This window comes from Rattus norvegicus, chromosome 1 (assembly GCF_036323735.1).
Source record: "Rattus norvegicus strain BN/NHsdMcwi chromosome 1, GRCr8, whole genome shotgun sequence".
NCBI lineage: Eukaryota > Metazoa > Chordata > Mammalia > Rodentia > Muridae > Rattus > Rattus norvegicus.
This window is the reverse complement of record NC_086019.1, coordinates 205,921,519-205,935,664: the sequence shown is the minus strand read 5'-3', so window position 1 is coordinate 205,935,664 and position 14,146 is coordinate 205,921,519. Positions and strand designations below refer to the sequence as shown.

General features: G+C 47.7%; 1 protein-coding gene across 1 annotated transcript; it reads right to left on the bottom strand.

Annotated features, from left to right (window-relative positions):
* Positions 1 to 2,138: 2,138 nt before the first annotated feature.
* On the bottom strand, positions 2,139 to 12,469 carry Taldo1 (transaldolase 1). Its single transcript, NM_031811.3, has 8 exons — positions 12,359 to 12,469; positions 8,418 to 8,541; positions 6,670 to 6,777; positions 4,721 to 4,852; positions 3,430 to 3,605; positions 3,117 to 3,314; positions 2,835 to 2,980; positions 2,139 to 2,341 (listed from the first exon to the last, which is right to left on the bottom strand). The coding sequence occupies exons 1-8, from the start codon at positions 12,453 to 12,455 to the stop codon at positions 2,309 to 2,311; spliced, it is 1,014 nt and encodes a 337-aa protein (NP_113999.2). The 5' UTR covers positions 12,456 to 12,469; the 3' UTR covers positions 2,139 to 2,308.
* Between the last annotated feature and the right edge of the window lie 1,677 nt (positions 12,470 to 14,146).

Genomic DNA, 14,146 nt, shown 5'->3' with positions numbered 1-14,146 from the left:
TCTCAACTTCCATCTCTACTTACCCAAGGACCCAGTTTGGAGACCTGGAGGAATACCTTTTGGTGGTTGATATGAGGAAAGTCCAGAGCAAAGTGGGAGGAAGAAACAGGAGACAACTCCCATCCCTCAACTACTCCCTGGCCTTGCACTGCTCCTGTCTGCCATGAACACTGTAATGATGGGTATTTCTGGACAGGAACTTAAAAATCTGAGGCAGTGCCCTAGACTTGGCTGATTCAGACATAAGCTAAATGGTTTGTAAACAACAAATATGTTCCACATACTTCTTGAAACTTTAAGTTCAAGGACACAGTGTTGCAGATGTGTCTGGTAAGGGCTTCCTGCCACAGACCTCTTTGCTTCTTACCTGGTGGGAAGGGGTAGGTGCTCTCTGGAACCTCTTCAGAGGTTACTGATTGTTTCATGAAGCCAAAGTCCCACTTAACACCATTACCTTGGAGCCAAGGTTTTAGTGTTACTTAGGGGACAGCTTCAGACACTGGGGAACTGATACATGCTGATGGGTTTTGAGAGTTTCTAATTGGCTGGCTGTACATGAACTTCATATTTTGTTTGTTGAGACAGTTTCTTTATGTAGCCTTGGTGGTCCTAAACTCTCTTTTGCAGACCAGGCTGCCCTCAAACTCAAAGACCCACACACTTCTGCCTCTGGACTGCTGGGATTATAGGCATGGGCCACCAATGCCCACCTAAGCGTCATACTCTATATGAGGCTTCACATGGCTGTAGCAGGTAAGGTGGGCTCTGATAGTACCAGGCCTTTTCTCCAAGTCCTAGAAGAAGAAGGGGACAGCAGGCTCCAGAAGTGGGAAAGCGGCAGCTGAGCTCTTACGGTCACGAGAACGTTTAGAACAGCTCGAGGGAGACGAGACCTTACACAGATGGCAGAATGATGCACAAAAGATGAAAAAGGAGGAAGTAGGGCTGGAGAGATGGCTCAGCGGTTAAGAGCACTGACTGCTCTTCCAGAGGTCCTGAGTTCAAATCCCAGCAACCACATGGTGGCTCACAACCATCTGTAATGGGATCCAATGCCCTCTTCTGGTGTGTCTGAAGACAGCTACAGTGTATAAATCTTTTAAAAAATGAAAAGGGGCTGGCAAGTTGGCTCAGCCAGTGAAAAGTACCACACTACAGTTTGAACCATGGAACCCACAGAGGCGAAGGAGAAAAACAGCACCTGAAAGTTGTCCTCTGACTTAAATATGTATGTCCTGGAACTTACTCTGTAGACCAGGCTGGCTTTGAACTCAGTGATCCTCTTCCCTTTGCTTCCTGGGTGCTGGGATTAAAGGTGTGTGCTACCAGTGTCTTGCTTATTTTTAAATGCTTATTTTATTTTTAATGATTTCTCTATTTTTATGTGCATTGGTATATTGCTTCATGTCTACGGGAGGGTGCCAGCTCTTCTGGAACTGAATTATATAGTTAGTTATGTGCTGTTGGGAAATGAACACAGGTCTTCTGGAAGAGTAGCTAGTAGTCTTAATCACTTAATCTCTCCAGTCCCAATTAAAAAAAAAAAAAAAAAACACCAAAAAACAGGGTTTCAATATAGTCCTGGAAGTCACTAAATAGACCAGGCTCTCCTGAGATGCAGGCAGTCTGGTTGCTGTCCCCCACGTACTGGGATTACAGGCATGTGCGTGGTCCCGTGCCCTTCAAACTGATGATGTATACTATGCTATCCCTATAAGGTAGTCCTCTGCCCTTCAGAACCTGGCTACACTAGGCACAACACTTGGCTGAGAGAAATAAACTGCTGGACTGACTTCCTTGGGCAGTGGAAAAGCCTGGCTCTGTAGCACTCTGTTCAGCTGTTGCCCCCCAGGAACAGAGCCCACCATTCATCTCCCAACTCTGCCAGTACACCCTATAAGGCCAGGCAGGGCATAGGGACACCAGGGGTGGACAGAGTCCCAGCACCAAAATCAATGACCCTGCCACCTCACGTCCCAGCTGTGGTCCAGAGGGGCTTAGAAGATGGAGGTGAGGGCCACAATTGCCCAGATCATGCTGATGGCCTGGGGTTCATCTCCAGTCTCAGCCTCAGTCAGCCAACCCTGGGCCTTAGGTACTTAGGCATGTGGTGACAGAGACGATGAAATGAAACAGCATAGGAAAAGCGACTGCTTTAATGAATTAGACAAAATTTCACATGAAATCAGAATCCTATAATCCTTCCCTTCTGATCACTAAAAAATGCAAGATTCATTCGTTACAAGCCATGTGCGATTCGGACCCCTCGAAGGCAGTGCAGGTCTGCGGTCCAGCCTCAGGTGCTGCACTATTTCCCATTCTCAGCGCTGAACATTCGTTCCTGGAAATGACCAGAGCCAGAGTCATGGGAGGCCCAGCCAAGACCCAGCAAGGTTCCAGTATGGCTTCAGCAGCCATCTGCATCCATGGTTCTCAAGAAAAACCAAACACCACAGACTCATACCTCTCTCCTCCCCACCTCTCAATAACGGTACCTCCCCCTCCCCGAGCTGGGGACCGAACCCAGGGCCTTGCGCTTGCTAGGCAAGCGCTCTACCACTGAGCCAAATCTCCAACCCTCTCCTCCCCACCTCTGTGTGTGGGTCTCTGTTCCTTCTTAGGACAGCCACTGCCTCTTAGGTGCTTGGACTAAAGCCCTGTGCTAGCATTCTTGACCCAGGCTACTGAATGTGACCCTCTGGCCTTACTCTCCAAAGTGACAGGACTACAGGTGTGTCACTATGCCAGGCTCCCGCTACAACTTTCAACTCTGCACAAACTCTGCTCTGGGTGAAAGAAAAGGCCCAAAGCTGCACCCCCACTCAGGAACTCACTGTGAGCATCCGCTCCAACTTTATGGCATCAGCAGCAAACTTGCGGATCCCATCAGAGAGCTTCTCCACAGCCATTTGGTCCTCATTGTGCAGCCAACGGAAGGCCTTCTCGTCCAGATGTATCTTCTCCAAGTCACTGGTCTGGGCTGGGGATACCACAGCTCTCCATGCCTGTCTTCCCTTGGACTTATCACTGCCCCTCAGGCTTAAGCTAAGAATCTCCCATCAAGGCCAGTGCTAGCTCCACCCACACGGGGTTTTTATTGGGCCCCTTGGCCTTACCTGCTTTGACGGAAAGCGTGGGTGCCAGCTTGCTGCTGTCCTTGAGCAGCTCCCCCAGAAGCTTGGGTGAGATGGTGAGGAAATCACAGCCTGCCAGCGCTTTGATCTCACCCGTGTTACGGAAGGAAGCACCCATGACAATGGTCTTGTAGCCAAACTTTTTGTAGTAGTTGTAGATTTTTGTGACACTCTTCACCCCTGGAAGAGACCCAGGTATGTTCCAGGATAGCCCTAGAGCTGCCCTGAGCTGTTGTCCGATCCCACCCTGACTTGATCCCCCACCCCACCCCCACGATCTTAAAGGGTAGCTCACCAGGGTCCTCCTGGGGTTCGTAGGATTTCTTGTCTGTGTTTGCCACATGCCAGTCAAGGATGCGCCCCACAAAGGGAGAGATGAGCGTCACGCCCGCTTCAGCGCAGGCCACGGCCTGGGCGAAGGAGAAAAGCAGTGTCATGTTGCAGTGGATGCCATGCTGCTCCTCCAGCTCCCTGTGGACAAGAGGGGCAGGGATGGCTGAGTGCAGTCTCAGGCTAGGCGCTGGCACCTGTGCTCACGTCTCCAGTTCTTAGTCGTGGGAGCAGGAGCAGGCCGTACACCGCTAAGAGCATGAGACTCAGCAGGGCTGGGTCTGCACAAGGACTGACTAGGATTTCCTCATCAGATCTATAATGCATAACAGACAATGGCAATATGTGGGGTCCCTGAGGGTCCACGTCTGCTCCAGCGCTATAATCAGGGTCCCTCCCCTCTCAGAGCTCCAACGGGCTCTGCTCCTAGGCTAGAACAGTGGGTGATTGTGGCACAGCGTCTCTCCTGGGCCACGCACTCCAGCCACAGCTCCCATCCTGGGGTGCTTCAGAGGTGCCTCCGCCATGTGGCTACTTGAGTATCCAAGTGTAGTCCACGCCATGCTGGCTCGGCAGAGGAGAGAACTCCTCTACTGACTACATGACCCAGTGAGCCTACTTCCCTGCATCTGCCTAAAAGAAAGGAAAATCATGCCCGCACCAAAATGTATGCAGGCCTGTGTCCATGGCACTAACCTCAAACAGCCTCAAAATGGTACCAGACCCAATGCCCAAGAAGAGACAGACGCAAGGACATGACCCACGGGATGGAATATTGTCCTGACAGGAAACAAGGCAAAGGCCTGGACACCAGGACAGTGAGATGATCCAGACCCAGCAGTCCTCACACCACCCGCCTCTACTTATATGACATCCAGAGCAGACAAATGAGGAAAATCAGTGGCCAGAGAGGAAATGAGTATCCCTGCTGCCCAGTCATCCTGGCCCAGCCAGGGCTTATTGTTCCTGGAAGGGGCATCACACAGGAGGCTGACTGGTTCTGCCATTTTGCATTCTCTTCTACTCAGAGCATACTATATGCATGGTAATTTGTTTAAAACTTAGGTAAATTCAGGCCTCACTGTTCCAGGAGACTGAGAAACAGAAAGAAAGACACTCTTCCTTAACTGGCAAAAGGCAGTCAGAGCTGACCCTGGAGCAAAGCATAGGCTTCTCTCAAGGACCCTAGAAACTGGTGCTTGCTGCTAAGGAACAGGAACAGAATCTGAAGTTGCCTCCATGCAGGGAACACTTACTTTCCGGCCTGGATTCCCTCCCAGGTTGATGATAACTTGATGAGAATTCTGTCCTTGCTGATCCCAGCTTCTTTGTAAAGCTCTATGATGCGCCTGGCTCGGGCCACCATGGCATCCTTATCAAAGGAAAGCCTGTAAGAACAGGAACAGGTCAGAGCTACACCAGAGCACGTTAGGATCCCACAGCTTAGTGGGCAAACTTCCCCACCCCTCCTCTGGACTCAACAACCTGAGACCTAATTTCAGAAGCAGGCGTGAGAGCCAAACCTGTGTGGGAACTCCAGTTCCAGAGCATTTCATGTCCTCTTTGGCCTCCACCAGCAACAGGCACATATGGTGTTTAAATACATCACACAACAAATACTCATACACATAAAACTAAATAAATCTTTGAAAAAGAGACTTTGGTTTTAAAAAACAAACAGGAAATGGATTCAGGGGTATGCTGAGTTGGTCAAACACTTGCCTGTCATGTAAAAAGGCCAAATCCCCAACATCACATGAACTGAGTACGATAGTGTACCCTTGTAACCCCAGCAGGTAAAGGCAGGAGGACCACAGCATCAAGGTTAATTCTCAGCTACGTAGTAAGTCTGAGGTCAGCTGGGGCTACATGAGACCCTGTCTCAAAATAAATAAAAACAAAACAAAAAACAAAGCACACAGAGGCTGGAGAACTGACTCAGTGCGGTTAAAAACACTGGCTGCTCTTTCAGAGGAGCTGGGTTTAATTCCCAGCATCCACTTGGTGGCTCACAACTGTCTATAATTTCACTTCCAGGGGATCTAATACCCTCTCAGGTTTCCAAGGGCTCTTCATGTACCTGGTGCACAGATGCACGCATGCAGACAGAAACACATTAAATAACCAAAACAACAGTCTCATACATAAAATAAAAAGTTTATAAAAAAAAATTTAAGAGCCAGGCAGTGGTGGCGCATGCTTTTTTTTTTTTTTTTCTTTTCTTTTTTTTCAGAGCTGGGGACCGAACCCAGGGCCTTGTGCTTGCTAGGCAAGCACTCTACCACTGAGCTAAATCCCCAACCCCGGTGCATGCTTTTAATCTCAGTACTTGGCAGGCAGAGGCAGGTAGATTTCTGTGAGTTTGAGGCCAGCCTGGGGCTGTTATACAGAGAAATCCAGTCTCAAATCAAAATGACTCTGGCATACATACATACATACATACATACATACATACATACATACATACATACATACATAAGATTTAAAAGATAAAAAATAAACAAAACAGGGGTTGGGGATTTAGCTCAGTGGTAGAGCGCTTGCCTAGCAATTGCAAGGCCTTGGGTTCGGTCCCCAGCTCCAAAAAAAGAAAAAAAGAGAAAAAGAAAAAATAAACAAAACAAATTAAAAAAAAAAAAAAAAGGGGGCTGGGGATTTAGCTCAGTGGTAGAGCGCTTACCTAGGAAGCGCAAGGCCCTGGGTTCGGTCAGCTCCGAAAAAAAAAAAAAAAAGAACCAAAAAAAAAAAAAAAAAAAAAAAAAAAAAAAGAGCACTGGCTGCTCTTCCAGAGGTCCTGAGTTCAAATCCCAGCAACCAAATAGCGGCTCACAACCATCTGTAATGAGATCTGATGCCCCCTTCTGGTGTCTGAAGACAGCTTCAGTGTACTTAAAACCTGCCAGGTTCATTGGCTCATGCTTTTAATCAGCATATGGGAGGCAAAGGTAGACAGGTCTCTCTGGAATTCAAAGGAAGTCAGCCTGGCCTGGTCTACACAGTGCATTCTAGGACAGCCAGAGCTACACAGTAAAACTGTGTCTTGAAAACACAAAAAATTAACAACAAAAAGACCAAATTTCTGGACCCTTTAGTCCAAGTATATTTTCGTAAGGCACAGACTCAAGACCAGCCATTTGTCAGAGAGTTCTAGGTTATTAGTTCTGTACAGTCTTCTGATAGAATGTGCATTCTCCATACCACCTACCTTGCATCGACTTCTGTGGATACACGGCCTGGAATCTTCTTTAGTATTTCTGCCCCAAACAGCACAAAAAGTTTATCAATGGCATTTTTAATCTGCTCCTCTTGTGGCCTGAATTCAGAGGGAAAGTTGTGTTAGGAACTTTGAAGACTTTGGGGGAACTTGTAAGACCAATTCTGACTCTTTCCAATTTTCTTTCTCTTCACCCTCCCCAGGATGGGTGTGAGAGCACACGGTACTGTGTTTATTTTGTTTGAGACAGGGTCTCCCTATTACTCTCTGGCTGTCCTGGAACTCACTATCATAGAGCAGGCTGGTCTCAAACTCACAAAGCACATGCTACTAATCACAGCACTCAAAGGGTAGGAACAGGAAGGCTCCTGGTTTGAGGCCAGCCTGGGAAAAAGGCAGGCAGGCAGGCCCAAACAAAACCACTGCTTTATTAGAGAGAATCATCCAGAACATGTCAAGGTTATTGTTCAACGGCATTAAATTATATTGTTGGGAATCATACCATTGTCATCGTAACCTTTTCTGCTCCCCACTACCCCATCCCCCAGCGGAGAATTGAACCCAGGGCCTTAAGTGCTCTACCACTGAGCTAAATCCCCAACCCCCTTTTTCTGTTTTTTTGAGACAGGGTTTCTCTGTGTAGTCTTGGCTATCCTAAAACTCAATTTGTAGAAAAGGCTGGCTTCAAACTCAGAGATCTGCCTGCCGGTGCTTCCTGAGTGCTGGGTTTAAAGGTGTGCACCACTAAGAACTTTCTCACCTTTCAGACTAAACTCTATCCTTTGGTATTTTCATAAATTATGTTTTTATGCAATCCCAAGAAAGGAGAGTGAGATGCCAACCAACTTGATACGACCTTAGATTGTATATAGTATAAAATTATCAAACCATACCTCATAAATATGTGCAATTAGCATATCAAAAAGGACTACACATTTATGTATACTACCCTATAGGAACGGGGGCTGGAGAGATGGCTCAGTGGTTAAGAGCAATGACTGCTCTTCCAGAGGTCCTGAGTTCAATTCCCAGCAACCACATGGTGGCTCACAACCATCTATAATGAGATCTGATGCCCTCTTCTGGTGTGTCTGAACAACTACAGTGTACTTATATATAATAAATAAATCTTTTTTTAAAGATTTATTTATTTACTTTATGTATATGTGTACATTGTCTCTGTCTTCAGACACACCAGAAGAGAGCATCAGATCCCATTACAGATGGTTGTGAGCTACTATGTGGTTGCTGGGAATTGAACTCAGGACCTCTGGAAGAGCAGTCATTGCTCTTAACCACTGAGCCATCTCTCGAGCCCAATAAATAAATCTTTAAAAAACAAAACAAAACAAGAAAAAGACTGGAGGCCAGCACAGTGACAGGCAATGCTATTTGAGCACGTGGGCGGGCATGCTGACAGTGGCCTGGTTACGTAGTAATGCTTAGTATCTCAGGCAAACAAGAAAGAATCCAGGACAGAGACCAGGAGGTAGGGGAGGATCAGAGATTGTGGTAATGGCTGTCCCAATACACAATGTACTAAAATCCATTAGACTTGAAAGAAAGTAAGGACAACCAGAGGCAAAGTGTAGCTGTCAGAAGTGTTGAGTCTGTCAGAGTCTGGAACCTGAAATTGGTCAGTGTTCTCCAGCTCAGCTGGAGGTCCCTATACTGGGAAGACTTAGAGCCACAGTGAGTTGGGAGTGGGACCATCTCCATTCTCTATCAGCCATACTCACCCACCCAGCTTCTTGCCGTAGGCAATGGCCTCCTCCACCAGCTCTTGGTAGGCAGGCATCTGTGCTGCAGCCAGGATCAGGGATGGGTTGGTGGTGGCATCCTGGGGCTTGTACTCATCGATGGCTAGGTAAGAACATTTCAAAAGCAGATGGATGGTTATTGTTGTCTGCTGGAATGGATCAAGAAGCATCTGGATGTAGTTTCCTCTGGCTTATCTGTTTCCAAGAGGATAGGTAAGGGATAGCCTATCCCATACACTGGAGGTCGCATGGAATAAAAGGAGACAGCCTGCCAGCACAGACATTCTCTTCCTGTTTCCTGTCTGCCATGAGAGGAGCTGCTCTGCTTTACCTGTGCCCTCTCTACCACAATGGACTGAAACCTTACAAACTCTGTTGTCCTCTCAAGTGTTTGTCACAGTGACCAGAAACGGCTGTCACCAGACATGGAAAACAGTGCCCTGTAGCAATTCCAAGTGGATCACAGTGACAATGCTCGCAGCAGCTCCAGAGGCTGCCATAAGGCATGCCACAACATGAAGACAGCGCTCAACCCATACTCACAGGCTGGCCACCGTGGCGCGACCAATCTCAGCTCAGCTGACTGAGCGTTTAAGGTCAGCCTGGGTTACAGAGCAAGACCCTGTCACAAAAGAACAAGCTGCAAGGTGTGATGTCACATGCCTTTAATCCCAGCACTCTGGAAGCAGACATAGGTCTTGTATCTTGAACTCTGTGAGTTCAAGGCCTGCTTTGTCTACAAGTTCCAAACCAACCAAGGCTACATAGTGGGACAATGTCTTAAAATAAAACAACCAACCAAACCGTTTTGGTATGTGAGTTTTTGAAAATTTGCAACATTTTAATTAGTAAAATTTAAAAAAACAAGCCAGAGTTTGAGGCCAGCAAGGTCTACATAGCAGGTTCCAGGCTAGCCAGGACTACATAGTGAAACCCTACCTAACAAAACAAAAAAACAGTGACAACAAAAACACCAAACAAAACTAAGCACCCTAGAATGACCATCCCCCATAAGAGCTGATTTGCAGTGACTGGGACTGGAACTATGAGGATGCTGGAAGAACTTGCTCCCCAAGTTTGTCCTACTGCCCAGCAGCCAGTAGGAGGTGCACTAATGCTAAGCCACAGGCGGACATGCTTTGGCTCTTAACCTCCTCTGTGTGTGTGTGTGTGTGTGTGTGTTGTATGTGTGGTGTGTGTATGTGTGTGCTGTATGTGTGTTGTGTATGTGTTGTATATGTTTGTGTGTGGTGTGTGGCTTGTTGTGTGTTTGTGTGTGTGTATTGTGTGTGTTGTATGTGTGTTGTGTGTGTAGTGTGTGTGTGTTGTATGTGTGTTTGTGTGTGGTGTGTGGCTTGTGTGTTTGTGTGTGTTGTATGTGTGGTGTGTGTGTGTGTTTGTATGTGGTGTGTGGCTTTGTGTGTGTGTGTGTGTTGTGTGTGTGTTGTATGTGTTGTATGTGGTGTGTGGCTTTGTGTGTGTGTTGTGAGTATATGGTATGTATGGTGTGTGTTGTGTGTATCTGTGTATGTTGTGTGTGTGTTGTGTGTGGTATGTGTGTGTAGTGTGTTATGTGTGTGTTTGTGTTGTATGTGTGTTGTGTGTGTTTGTATGTTGTGTGTGTGTGGTTGTGTATGGTGTGTGTGTGTGGGGGGGGTTATGCCCAGCTGTATTGACCCCTTTAACATATTTTTTTTCCTCCGGAATTCGTAGAAGCCAATGAGGTGTGACTTGGCCCGGGTCAGCTCAGCTACCCAAATGATCAGGCACATGAACAGCAGATGCACAGCCACGGATGTCCAGTTGCCAGGCCAAGGGGCACGAACTTGACTAACTTTCTTGCCCTAACCCAGTGTTAAGATTTTGTTATAGCCCCACCACCACCACCACGCACATAACGTCTTTTACTAAGAAGAACAGGATAGTTCTGTGTCCTCGTGGTACTGACATAAGTCTACGAGTTATGAAACAGCTGCAGAGATAAACGGAGCAGGCCTGGTCTGCAGGCAGCAGAGCGTGTGGCTCATTCTGCTGTCTGCTTCCTGATTTGGACATCACTAGGGAAACTGGGCAAAGGGTGTACAGGCTACTTTTGCAACATCTCAGGAGTCTGAGGTTATTTCAAAATAAGAAGTAGGGAAAATGTGCTCTGGAGCGGTGCTGGCTCAGGTGTGAGTACGCTGAAGGATGCACAGAAAACACTGCTTTTATCATAGAAAACCACAGACCCAAGGCCTGGAGACACAGTTCAGAGGTAGGGTACCTGTTTTAGCCTGAGCTTGATCTCTATCCTACCCCTACAGATGAGCATTAAGGCCCAAAGACCCTGAGGTTCAGAGGAAAATGAAGGGGTCACGGTGTTTTGAGATCTGAAAATTCTACTTTCAAGAACCTGGGATACACAATGAGTTAAGAACCCTCAGCACAGCTGGGCGGTGGTAGTGCACCATGTTGATCCCAACACTTTGGAAGCTGAGGCAGGCAGCTCTCTGTGAGCTGGAGGCTAGCCTGGTCTACAAATTGAGTTCCAGGACAGCCAAGGCCACACAGAGAAACTCTGTCATCCAGAAACAAGCCAACAAACAAACACCAAAAGAAACCTTCACTATACAATAGACTTTGAATCTGAAACAGTGTTTATCGTTATTTAACTTGTTTTAAGCCACACTATCAGTGAATGTGTTTTGTTGTTGTTTGAGACAGGCTGTCCCGATATAGCTCAGGCTTAGCTGGAACCATGTAGACCAGGCTGGCCTCAAACTCAAAAAGATGTGCCTGGGGGTTGGGGATTTAGCTCAGTGGTAGAGCGCTTGCCTAGCAAGTGCAAGGCCCTGGGTTCGGTCCCCAGCTCCGGGGGGGGAAAAAAAAAAGTGCCTGTCTCTGCCTCCCAGATGCGGGCATATGCTGCCATGCCAGTCTCTTGCACTCTTCACAAACATTAGCCAGTAAACTGCACTACAGCCACGGTGGAAAACCTCAGGACTCCCAGCCGGGTCTCTGGAAGCTCTCTGACAAACAAACATAGCTTGTGTCAGACAGGTTTGTATTAGGCCCACATCAAGTCTGTCCTTTATATCTAAGCAGCCCAAATGTGCCTAATCATTCTGACTCTCTGACAGATAAACAATACACTTTACTCATGAGGAATTAAAGCCTGTTTCTCAAGTCACCGTGAGAAAGCAGAAAAGAGCATAAGGTCCTTTTGTACTGGGTTCACATGGCGAATTTCCTGAAAGTGTCTTTCTCACGGCACATGTGAGATCACCTACACCACTCTACAACGTTGAGAGCTGGACTGACAGTACAAGTCTTTCCACCTATGTTTTCCCATTCTTACCGAGCCCAGATAAATCTGAGTACTGGAATTGCGCATGGTGGCACTGCCTGATCCATCACTAAGGGCTAAGACAGGATTACTAGGAGTTCCAGGATAATCTGAGCTACATTGTGAGACCCTGTCTCAAAAGAAAAGGAAGTTTGATAATGATAACCGTTAGATTTAGTCCGTGCATCTGGTCTGACTTCAGCCATACTGTGTATTGCCCGCAGACAGTAATCAGATGCATTTGGAAAGCCGGTGCAACAGGCTGCAAAAGCAGATGGTGTCGCCGAGGCTGTCCCAGTCTTGCAAACTGCACTGGCTCCAAAGATGAGCCTGTGTCATAGTAAGAGATTGGGAATGGGTGTGGGGACACCCGGGGTCACGGAGACTCTTTGTCGGACTACGTCGGCCCACCAAAGCTTCGCGCCCGGCTCCCAGGGTCACCAATAGCCCAGAGGCTATTGATCCTTGAACGTTCCACAGACTCACCAATCCCGGCTCCAGCGCCCGCGAGGCCCCGCCCCTGGCGCCCACACCCATACAGGTTCCAAAATTGGGGGCGCAGCTTCTATAGGGCGCATACACCGCACCCTCTTACCGTTGAAATCACCCGTGTCAGCCACCACGGTGGTGAACTGCTTGAGCTGGTCCAAGGCGGACTCCATCCTCTGGCGTTTTACCGGGGACCCCGACATGGCGAAACGCGCACAGCTGAGGCGGTAGCTGGTGCGTGGTAACCCACAATGCCCTGCGCGTCCTGGCCAATCAGAGCAAAGCTAAAGAAGCCTGGAGGCGAGCCCCGCCCATGTACTTGGAGACCTTGCCATAGACCACGCCCCGTGTCCCGGTCTGAGTTCTCTTCCTTAGTAGCGCGTGGTTATTTTCTACCAGTCCAAGGAGAGTGGAACCCAGGTGTACCCCTCTAGAACTCGGATGCCTAGAATGAATAGACAACGGATTCTATTGAGACGCGCGCTCAGTAGGCCTCAGACCCCAACAGCCTGCGGATGAATGAGACTGCAGCGCTCTCGCTCCAGAGCCCTGCTAATCCTTGAGCGGGCCCTTGCCTCCAACAGTGCGTCCCCTACAAGTGCTCCCTCCCCCGCGGTAGAACCTCGAAGTGCACCCTTTCTCCAGCTATAGGACTTCCCTATTCCCAATTAGAGACTGGGAGTTGCGCCCTCCCTGCGCCGGCTCGATAAGACAAGCTCAGTGCAGCCCCTGCCTACAATCAGACAAACTGAAGCGCAGTCTGAGAATCCTACAGGTCTGAGAATCCTGGGCAACTTCTGGCAAAGCCAGCTTCCCAGCTGGAGTGGTTCCACCGTTGCCTTAAGCTGCTGGATGATCCCTCCCTTGTCCAAGATTTCTCCCCTGGAAGTCTGTTCCGAATAAGTAGCAATTTGAGAAAGTTGAGATGGAAACTGTATCTTCAGTCATTAAGAATCGTAAGGGCAATTTTTTTTAACAGTGTTCTCATTATTGATTTGCAGTTCTTGTATGTCAGATTTTCTCTCAATATTTTGTCTTAGTTTGTTCTCTAGTGCTATGAGAAGCACAACTGTCCAAAAGTAACTTGGCGGGGAGCGGGTGTTCATTGTTTCTTACACTTCCAGGTAACAATCGGTCTGTCAGGGAAGTCAGGTATGAAAGCAAGAAAGGGACCTAGAGAAAACGTCTTACTGGCTTGCTTCCATTGGTTTGCACAGCTTATTTTCTTGTTTTGGTTGTGAGCTACAACCCTCAGCTTCAAGGACCACCTGCTCAGGGGTGGCACCACCCACCGTGGTGATATGGGCCTTCCTTATCAATTGTTAATTAAGAAAATGGAGCCAGGCGTGGCTGTACAGACCTTTAGTCCCAGCATTCCGGAGGCAGAGGCAGGTGGATTCAAGGCCAACTTGGTTACATAGGGAGTTCTAGACCTGCCAAAGGGAAAAAACCTCGCAGACTTTTTAACAGGCTAATCTTGAGGCATTATCTCATTTGAAGTTCCTTCTTCCTGGATAATTCTAGCTTGTGACAAGCTGACAAAAAAAAGTAACTAGCCACCTTTTTTTAAAGTATCTTTTTTAGATTTATTTATTAATTATATATAAGTACACTGTCACTGTCTTCAGACACACCAGAAGAAGGCTTCAGATCCCATTACAGATGGTTTTGAGCCACCATGTGGTTGCTGGGATTTGAACTCAGGACCTCTGAAAGAGCAGTCAGTGCTCTTAAGCACCGAGCCATCTTTCCAGTCCAAGTATCTTTTAAAAATAGATTTGTTTTTTTTTTTTTTTTAAAAAGGAAACTGGCCTTGAACTCTTGGTCTTCCTTGCCCTGCTTTCCAAGTGCTAAAATTACAGGCCTGGGCCACCATACTTGGCTTCAACTGACT